Genomic DNA, 11,250 nt, shown 5'->3' with positions numbered 1-11,250 from the left:
TACTATGGAGTACATCATAGAGAAATTAATCTCACTCGTGTATATTCTTATACTAGTAGCAAAATATACAATGTCAAAGATGGTTAGTGACTGTCATGTCACCCACCAAACAGAGAAAAAACATTTCCATTCTACGAATTTGCTCTTACAGAATATCTCAGGATGGAAAACCTGATGTGAAGAAAAAACCTGAGGCTAATTGAAAAGGGATAAATTGAGACTTATGAAAGTGAGACTTCTAATAATCACTAAACAAATGGTGAGATATTTATCACGACAAACCATTCAGACAGTAAAACTGAAGTCACTACTTTACAGAATACAGATTGACACAAAAAAATACATAATTTTCTAACCTTTATTCAGCATTTTTTGTCATTTGTCATATTATTAATATTACATATAATACTTGCTTATGAAAGCTTACAACACTGTCTTCTGTCAGCTTTTTGCTGCACCCGAACGCTGCACAAAGCGGCATTTTCAGATCACTTTAACCCAAGTTTAAGTCAGTGAATCACTGATGTCTATTTAATCTAATGCCTGATCATGCATAATAACACTAAGCAAGATGGCGGCTGCCTAGCAACAGCCCACGGACTGTGCCCGCCATATAGTGTATTAAATAGAAATCAATGGTCAAGGACCATGTGTTTGTGGGCGTGCAACCACATTCCCATGTTAAACAAACGCATGCACAGGCGCCTCTAGCTTGATGTAGATATTCCATCCAGGAATTGATCAAGAGATGATCTTCCTCACCACTGATGGACAGCCACAACGATGAAGACAATGGCGAAGATGATATGCCGTCTGAGTCAAGTTTCCCTGAAATCCACCACCTACCAAATTCATTTTAGAAAAGGTCAACAAATTTCATTTTCCACCTGATTTGGACCAAATGTAGTACACCCTTTGGAGGATTCCACAATTGCCCTAGCAAGGTCAAACAGAAGTCAAGAATTTTGGTAAAGATCAAGGTCAATGGGGTCAAATGTCAGATAGACATTACCATCTTCATGCTGCCCGAAATGTTGGCAATTGCTGCAAGTGTAAAACCACATGCACATCTTCACCCAAAGCTTTTTGAAGCCAGTTATGAAGACAGTTCTCCTCTGCCCCCTGAAAACACCCCTACCCACAGATACTACTACCTGGTAAATATAGTAATGTGAAGCTTCAGCCACCAGATGTGATCATGCATTTCACCTCCTAAAGAGAAGACTGAAAGCAGAAGCTTCCCTGAGAGTGGAGTAGATAACTGTAACAATTGTTCATTTCTGGAAACGAGCACCAAATTTGACACAAATACTCCTTAGACATTACTCTTTTGTAAAAGCATGTTAGCCACTTGAATTTTCAATAGGCGGCCAGGTAGGGGTCAAATGAAGAATTACACAGGGGTCAAAATTTTTAAATGCTCCAATCATATTGTAAACTATACCACATTATTTGTCTGATCACAAAGACTCCCAAAAAAAAAAAAAAAAAAAAAAAAAAAGTATAGTTTGGACTATCTATGACTGAATATTCTGGAGATATGGGGTAAAAACAGCAAGAATGGTGGCAAAGGTCAATTTCAGTTTGTACAGGGGTCAAAACTTAAAGTTGCTCCAGTTTTGGTAAAAAGTGATGCAAATTATTGGTTGAGTTAATAGGGCTTTAACCCCTTAACGCCCGAATTCATATAGCTGTATATAAAAAAATGTTTTGTGTGTGTTTTTGCCTTTAAGTAGATGGTAAATAATGTTGACATTATTAATTTCACTTTTGCACAAAAACTAGATAGTAATATTGGGTATTCTGGTAATGACTTTATTTTATAATATTATAATAATAATGATGGTATGTTGCAAATTTGTGACAACAGGCATACAGGTCAATTTGGTAAGTTGCATATTTGAGTCAGAGATTGTAGCATATATGCGACGATGGGCGTTAAGGGGTTAAAAAGGAATACTTTGCAAAATGCGTCATGCTTAGTTATCATGTTAAAGGGTTACATATGTCACATGAAAATTCAGTAAGGTATATCTTACATATTATATTCCAATTCTAAGGTGGAACTATGCTAGTATATAAAGGTATATCTAAATATTTAAAAAGGAGGAGTAAAATAGAAGAGTAGAAAAGAGTAGAGTCATAGAATCCAATGGACATTGATCTTGTTTGGCCTTTACTTTGGAAACCAAGCATTCAACACAGTCAAAACTATTCCATGTATTAATCCTATTAGCACAACCAATAATTTGCATCACTGTTTACTGAAATTATAGCAACTTTAACTTTTGACCCCTGTACAAACTGAAATTGACCTTTGCCACCATTCTTGCTGTTTTTACCCCATAACTCCATAATATTCAGTCACAGATAGTCCAAACTATACCTTTTTGGAATCTTTGTGATGAAACAAATAATGTGGTATAGTTTTCAATATGGTTGGAGCTTTTTCAAATTTTTACCCCTGTGTAATTCTTCAGTTTACCCCTACCTGGCTACCTATTGAAATTGTAGGTGGCTCACGTGTTTTTACAAAAGAGCAATGTCTGAGGAGTATTTGTGCCAAATTTGGTGCTTGTTTCACCATTTGAAAGATTCCTCTGTAAATATTCTATTATCTGCTTCACTGTGAAACAATCGACAGCTGAAAGCAGCTGCTGCACAGCCGATTCAAAGCAGAACCCAACAACTTGGTGATGTCAGACACTTTCAGGATTTATACAGTTATTATTGCAAGAAAGAGAGATGGAACCAAATAATATTGACTTTAAAACTTTTCAGTGCCAATATTTGTCGTCGGCCAAAAAGCTGTGCAGTCTCCAGCATGCAACAAGAAACAAATAAATCGCCCTTCTTATTTTGCAGAACTGACTACTGCAGTACCGCTACCGGCCAGGAAACGGCGCTGTGCTTCTATCGCGCTGAACAACAGCTGCTGTGCAAAGTCACCGGAGCGTTTATATAAAATTATAATCAGCAGAGGCTGCTGTGCTTCGTGATCTTCGAGATTCGCTGCGGAAAACACGGGAGGATAATAAACCGAAGCGCATTTGTGTGTCTGTTTTTCACTTTCGAGCAGAGAGCAGAGCCCCCCCCCCCACCGTGGGTTTATTTCCTGCCTCTGCGCAGCATTAAAAAAAACAAAAAAATTTACAATCGTAATGCAGCAATCATCAATTGCTACGCGTTCACTATCATTAAATCAGCATTATTTATTTGTTTAAAATTAAAAAATACTGACATTGCGCAAAAGCTCTAAAAATAGCCCAAATCGAACGCGGTCCGGCTCCGGTGTCGCCGACGTTCGGCTCCATGTTTTACGAGCTTCCCCGCTGCAGTGGGAGGAAGTGGAACCACAAAGCGAGGAGCGCTGAAGAAACAGACAAAATAAATAAATAAATAAAATACACTAAATATATATATTAGATAATATTTATCGAAAGGAGTTCAATATGTGCCATATTGGTGCGGAAAAGCGAGCAGTTTGAGCTGCACGGAGCGGAGTTCTCGGCGTTCATCCAGCTCCGGAGGCTGCAGCGGAGTGTTGGCGCTTCCCTCGCCGAGTGAGGACTCCCTCGGCGCGGACAGCCTGGTCAGCAGGAGCCGCTCTTCGGCTGGAGGAGCGCGACGACTCGTTTTTATTTTACTCATTTACCCAAGAGGAGCAGGAGGAGGAGGAGGAGGTCAGCAGCATCACCGCAGCGTCGTATGAGGGATTTTTTTTTAAATAATTATTTTTTAACACCACAACTGTATATTTTGTTTTTAACCCAAGCGACAGTTTAAGGCGAAGAGTAAAAAGTGCCAGTTAACCACCAGTAGCACCTCCTTACGGGAACAACAACAGCGGACTAAATTATTTTTCAGCACCAACATTTTTTTTTTAATTTTTGTGGGGGAAATATTGCAAGACTTCCCCAATTCGACTTAGCCAGTTAACTCGCCCGCGTTAGCTTAACCTTCCTGTCGGTGTTAAACAGAGCCAGCGCTCATTTGCTGCTTTATCAGCTCGTTAATATTCATATTTTAAACCGTTAAAGCAAGACAAAGTCTATGAGTATTTTAGTTTTTTTTTTTCTTTCTTGGTGAATGCACCCATCTGGTGAACAGGTTTCATTTCGCTAGCTTAGCATGCTAACTAGCTGAGGAATCGAATATCGGTATCGGCGCCTGGACTTTTTTTTTTGGTGCTAAATTTCATTTATAAAGTCGCGTATTTTCAGGCGACCTTATTTTATTTTTTTTTAAATTGCGGTGTGTGTTCGGTGGGGTGCAGGGGGACATTTCGGGCTTCCACAGGAAGCCAGCAGCGTGCGGAGTTCACGGAATGCAAATGATGAGCGTGGGCTCCTCTTCTACCTGTGCGCGTGTGCTTTTATTTGTGTCCACACGCACCTGAGAGACACTCAAGATTTTCGTGCACCAGCTGCGACGAACTGACCCTGATGATACCGTTTTTTAACCTGACGGCCAACGTCCCCCGTCCCGAATTTCCCTTTTTTGGGCTTTCTGGTTTTTGTCTCAGACGAAGGAAATCGGCGTTTTTATTTTATTTTTTTTAACTTAAAATTTGAGAATTTTATAAGCCTCACCGGACATCCACCCACAGCCCACGAGACTTGTACGAGCTGGTTTTAAATCAGAACTTATCTTTTCTCTGCGTTATTTAATTTTTTTTTTTTTGCACTAAATGGGATTCCACGTACTGTGATCTGGTGTTGGGATTCCACAGACGGCGATCTGGCTGCGGGAACCTGTCACTCAATGTCTTCCCCCATCACTTCATCTTTTTCTGTGCCAGGGATGCATGTTTGAGGCCACCGGACTAGACTACAGGACACCTGGTCAGCCTTGGCCCCGTTACGCACGTTGGCCCTCGATGCTGCTCGTATCTGGGTGACATACTTTTGGGCTTTTTTTCTCCCCCTTCCACGTCCCCAAAAAGCAGCTCCCACGCCGGTGTTTTATCGATTCGGTCGTCTCAGGGTCGAAGATGGCGGACCTCGAAGCGGTACTCGCCGATGTCAGCTATTTGATGGCGATGGAGAAGAGCAAATCTACTCCTGCAGCCAGAGCGAGCAAGAAAATCATCCTGCCCGAGCCAAGGTAAGCACGTTTACAAGGAGCCTTTTTTATGTGCTTGGCTCAACTATGTGTTTGCATGGCCAGTTGGAGGATATTTTGGGCGTGCTGTGCAGCCGTACAGGGAGGTGTATGCATGCTTCCTCATATAGGATTTTTTCAGATTCTGCATGCATTCAGCAAAGGATTTCTTCATATTACAGTGAAACAGCATCGCACTGTAGTTATTTGATTGATATATTAGAGAACATCATTACTGGCCTGTTAACTTAATAGGCATTAACCTCATGTAGATTTCACATATGTTGTGACCTGATGTGGTTGGTTGAGCAACTAAAAGATGCAGTATATTTCACAAAATACTGCCATCAGATGGTTATGTTTTTGCCCGGTCTCCCAAAATGATCTTTTAACCACCCTCCATTTGATACCAGTTACCTGGAAATCTGTTTTGCATATAAAACACATTTAACTTGGCTGCTGTTGAGCAGGAGCATCTTTACCTAGTGATGTCATGAGCAAATACCCTGCCCCCCCTTTTCAAGTCACCCAAGTAAGTAAGTCCCTTTGGCTCCTCCCTTGTTTTTCACTTGGGGTGGGGTCTGCATGTTGAATCGGCACAAGTTTTACACCAGATGCCCTTCCTGATGCAACTCCACATTACATGACGAAATGTGGTAGGGATGGGGTTTGAACCGGTGTCGCCCCGTAAAAATCACCCCTCCCCCGCCTTCACTGCGCATGTGTCATTTTAGAGCATCAGCAGCGATTCACCGATTATTGCCTCGTTTCTGCTTAAAACTGCATTCCAGTCATCATCTGTCTCAGCGACAGATATCTGAAGCTTTTGTACAACACTCGTTTCCACATAAATTCAGCGCTATTTCATAATAGCGTGATCAGAGAGCGACGGCAATACGTCTGAGTCTGACTCTCTGAGTCTGATTCTACACACAAAGGGATTAATGTGATTATTAACCATCAGATGAAAAAGTAAAACTTCTTAAATCATTCTAAAGTCAGTTTTAAGCAGAAATGAGGCGATAATCGGTGAATTGCTGCTGACGCTCTGAAATGACCCATGCGCAGTGAAGACAGACAGATTTTTTTTGGGGGGGAGGGCATTCGGTTGGCAACACTGGGACCCTTTCGCATTGAAACCAAGCGCGCTTGTCCATCACCCCGGCTATCCAAGTCACCCAAGTATCTGCTGATAATGAGTCCTGATCCTATAATTGTTTTTTGAGATTATTTTAGCACTGTAAATGCAGGGGTGGTGGCCAAGTGGTTAATGCGCTTGGTTTAAGTTCAGAAGGTTCCGGGTTCAAATCCCACCCCTGCCACATTTCTCCATGTAATGTGGAGTTGCGTCAGGAAGGGCATCCGGCGTAAAACTTGTGCCAATTCAACATGCAGATCCACCTTGGATTTGCTGTGGCGACCCCAAGTGCAAACAAGGGAGCAGCCGAAGGGACTTACTTACTATTTTAGCACTGTAAATAATTTCTAGTATAATTAATCAAATATGCACACAGTAGATGACTTTTCCTCAGGGAAAGGCTGACGTACAGACCTTGATAAATACTTTAAAAGCAATATAAGAATGAAAAGTATTGCAGCGTTTTCAAGCCTTAAAGTACAAATCTCCCTTACTGTGCAAAAGTCTCATCTGCCGTAATTTTTTAATGATTTATTGAATTAAAAAAGTGTGTTCATAACATAGAAAACATATGAAAGGATGAAATGGAATTTAATGAGGAAGTTTGTCATTAATTTTATATATATATATATATATATATATATAATCATTTCAGTTTAATGTAATTTTATGTCAAGCACTTTTTCTTTTTTCTTGGCATAGTGTGCAGCTATGTTGTTTTTGATGATAAATGTTTTTGAATGATTGAATGCTGTTGTGATGGAAAAGGAAATAAGTATTTAGCGGTGTAATTTAATCTCACTAAGCTCGACTTTCCAGTAAATCCTCATTTAAGATATTCTCAGTTGGCATGTGAATATAAACCACATTGATTGATGAAAAGACAAGAATGTAATTGAATGTTTGACTGTTCTACTTGTCTTGATCTAAAAAAAAAAGCTTTAAAAAAAATATATATATATACGAGTATGTGTATATATATATATATATATATATATAAGCTTTGGCAGTTAAACAGAAATCTTAATGCAGTGCTATTTTGCGTTTTTTTTTATTTTTAATGTTTATTATTGATGTTATAACCTTCTAAATTTGCAGTAATTTGTGTAATCTGGCATTATTTGCGCACACACTTGTTTAAGTGTTGTTATGGTTGAGCGATATTTTAAAGTATAATTGAATGAAGCCAAAGCAGGTAAGTATTTACACTCAAGTGGAATAAAGAATGTTCATTGAATGCTGAAATATGATAAGCCTGAACAAATAGGTCCTGAATTCCCAAAGCAAGTACGTTTAAACATTAATGTCTGTGAGTCTATCAGTTTATATCTCTGTTATGAAAATCATCACTATTAAAATTTAACTAATATCATAGCCTGATTAAAGAAATGACATCACTTTTTTGTGTTATGTAAAAATTTTATGCCAAAGTTGTGGTATACGGTGTGTTAAAAAAGGGGGGAGACACCATGCTGCACATATTGATATAAAATTTATTTTCAAATATGCAAAATGTTTAATATTCACACTGCACAAATACCCCAAACTTATAAGATGAGATGTAACTGTGCTAAGAATGATAGTGACCAACAAATACATCATTACTTGAGGAAATCACAATTTTTTTTGGGGGGGGGGAATTCTGTTTTTAATCTGCCCTCGTTATTTACAAATTCTTTGTCTGTAGGTGTCCATTCATTGCATTATTTCTTCTTGTCTGAAGTCCTCCACATTCACTCGCCTTACCAGCAGTCTGTCCCCAGTCAGACAGCAGACGCTCCATGTTGTCACTGTCCAAAGAAAGTTTTATTTGCAGTACATCTTGGCAGATTAAAGCCATTTTATTAAAACACAAAGCGTAACGATCACAGTCTGTACTTTGCAGAGTCCAACAGCAGTTTCATGCTGATAAATCTATAACAGCAATCACGGTGGTACATTGTTAGTCTCTCTGGCAGGTGTCAACCCAGCGGCCGCCACAGGACGCCACTAAGCAACACCATTTTAACTTGCTCTGCGCTAGAAAGTGCTGCAAATACAGAAGAAATATGCATGATTTAGTGTGGATGTGCATGTGCCGGTCTGCTCTGTGTCAACCTGATCCTGTCAGATCTCAGGAGCTAAGCAGTGCAGCATCTGGTTAGTACTTGGATGGGAGACCTCTTTGGAACACCAGCGGCTGTGTGTGTTTCTCCAGGTGAAACTGGAGTTGGGTCAGCAAGGGCATCCGGTGTAAAACCTGTGCCAAATACCTATGCGGATTTGACTGGATCCACTGTGGCGACCCCGAACAATAACGGGAGCAGCCGAAAGGGCAACAACAACAACAAAGCATGGATGTAGATGTGTTTGGATACATTTCAGTGTGGACACACGCTGTTGTCGTATATTTTCCACCGGACAAATTATTTCAATCCTTGACTAATCCGTTTACTCAATCCGCCACAGTGTGACGACACCTTTATACTAGTTTGTCCTTATGAAATCATTATTTGTGAATCAAACTACTGTGGTCCTAGTTCTTTCACTTCTGTTTTATTGTTTCAGCATTAGAGGCAGCAAATCAACTGGGATGTTTGGAAAAGGGTGACATAAAGTCCCCCTTTCAGCACAGCTTCATTTTTATAGGGATTCTGGAACAGGGTTTTAAAACACGGGTGTTGCAAGGGTTTCGAAATGGTCTGAACAGTGTTTCGAGATGGTCATCAGTAATATGCAGTACTGATGAAAAGTTTTGTTATCTCCAGCCACACATTCTATCTATTCTTTAATCCGGTAGTTCCCCTGCTGGCCTATTGTATATTTTGTCCCGTATTTGCCAACGCACTGGGCGTCACGTTTCTCCATGTGGTTGTGAGCCTGTTAGCCGGCACTCGCATGAAGGTGGTTCGTAGCTGACAGTCATGTTAAGGCAGTTGCTAGGTGATGCTCACATGAAGGTGTGCAGATGTTTATAATTTATCCGGTAGGTGTCAGACATTTCTGTGGGATATTACACAGGTAAAACAAAGTAGCTTTTTTAATTGAGGTGATTGATCAAAGGTCACAGTGAATTTACATGTTCGCCCTTATTATCTGCTCTTTTTAATTTTGGCTTTAATTCTCACCAGGAGTTGGCCTGGCAGCCAGTTTCGCACAGTGCACTGCCAGCTCCTCACACCACAGCCACTTTGTAGTGCTGCACATGTAGTCATATTAAACTTGGGGTTTCGATTCATACCTCTATGTGCGCTAACTTATTAATGACTACGATTCTCATGCATTTTCATTTATGGCATCAGCTGTTTCAAATCTTTTTTTTTTTTTTTTCCTGTGACCAATGATAGTGTGCCATTCGGACAATATGATGTAAAACTGTGGGAAAATTAAAGTAAATACAGTGAGTGAGTGAGACTGAAGGAAGCACTTATCAGATCTTTAGCTTGATCTAAATTCAAACCAAACACGCTGGTGTCTCAAGTTACTTCGTATCTGTTATTCTTAGCTTTCAGTTTCATATCCCTGCTTGCTTTGGGTACTTCAGTTCAGAATCCTGAACAATAAGATGCTGCTGTGCAGCCCGGGGAAACTGGTGCGGGTCCAGGCCAGGTGGAGGAGACAGCAGTGTGGCAGCCTGAGCCCGCTGCTCCTAGTGGTGGTGAGGAGCAGTGAGGTGATGCACCAAGGTCAGTTGTGGGTGAGCAGCTGCTCATTATTTAAGTCTGGGACGTGGTGCCTCGAAATGCATTTACAAACAAAAAGCTCATGCTCATCACCTCAGGTGTGCGTGTGTTTAATCAAACAAACAAAATGCTCATGTTGAAGCTGTTGTGTTTTATACTCTGTAGGAATTTTTAAAAATGAGTATAATAAATGGTTATATGCGGAAATAAAATGTGAGAGAGAAAGATGATCTTAATTCTAAGCAAGAGAATTGCAATTCTCATTTTTATCCAGAACCGCACAGTCCTGTGTCATAGCAGGCGATGCTAGGCGTTTTCCTGTTGGCGAGGTGTTACGACACTTTGATGTCCTTGAGTCCACAGCGAAAACGCTGTAGAACGGGTCCTTTGTTCAGTTTGACAAACGAGACACTGCTAATATGTGAGTGGAAAGGGAACAGTTTTTATGACAGAAATATATCATCAGCTGATTGCAACAATGGATGTTGGAGTCGGTATGAAACAGGAAATCACAAATTCCATCACTCCAAAGTGCAAACCATGTGTTCAGTTTCTAGACACAAATTGCTACAGCTGTGATTATTATTCTTTGTGTATCTGAGGATATTTGAATAGAGACTGGTGTAATATCAGTTATCAAGTTGAATATGGCTTTATACACCCCGCGATAAACGAGGGACCACTGTATATGATAAAAATCTTTATCAAGTTGTTCACCAATGAATATGGCTTTTTACACTCTTCAGAAAACCATACAACATTTATCATTTATAGGTATATGATAAAATCGTTATCAAGTTGTTTTACCAATGAATATGGCTTTATACACCCTGAAGAAAAACATACACCCTGAGGCCGAAGGATTGAATTCAGTTTTTCAGGCCCCGAAGGCCTGAATGGTGGCCACATTCAGGCCTGAATGAAGGCCACAATGGCCATTGTGCGCCATCTTTAAACCGGTTGTAACACTCCTTAATCTGTGTGATGCCCATAGAATCGTCCCTGAAAGCCATCTGAATCTTCCGAATGGTTTCCACCTGGCTCTCTCTCACAGTTTCTGGAAAAATTTGATGCAGCAAAGCTCAAAATCGTTCAGACATTTTCCTCGCAATGAAAATCCGATGAGGGGGGTGGACCACTGCTCACACAAAGCCTGCTCACAGGCGAATGACGTCACCGACAGGTGTGAAAAAACTCACGCATGCGCACGAGGATTCAAGCTTGGCTGATGTAATCACACGTGATTCAAATCCATATAGTTTTAAAAAAAAATAAAACTATCGGTTTCTTTTCTAATAGACCTCGTATGTGTATATTTGTGTGTGTGTGTGTGTTTGTTGTGACATA

At 40.3% G+C, this 11,250-nt stretch overlaps 1 protein-coding gene across 1 annotated transcript in view; it reads left to right on the top strand.

The window, feature by feature from the left end:
• The first annotated feature begins 4,215 nt into the window (after window positions 1–4,215).
• grk3 (G protein-coupled receptor kinase 3) overlaps window positions 4,216–11,250 on the top strand; it is a 184,566-nt gene continuing 177,531 nt past the window's right edge. The window contains exon 1 of the mRNA XM_034193073.1: window positions 4,216–5,106. Coding sequence (XP_034048964.1) covers window positions 4,994–5,106 — 113 coding nt within the window. The 5' untranslated portion in view covers window positions 4,216–4,993. The remainder of the gene's footprint in view (window positions 5,107–11,250) is intronic.

Source organism: Thalassophryne amazonica, chromosome 17 (genome assembly GCF_902500255.1).
Source record: "Thalassophryne amazonica chromosome 17, fThaAma1.1, whole genome shotgun sequence".
Lineage (NCBI taxonomy): Eukaryota > Metazoa > Chordata > Actinopteri > Batrachoidiformes > Batrachoididae > Thalassophryne > Thalassophryne amazonica.
This window is presented reverse-complemented; position numbering and strand designations above follow the sequence as displayed.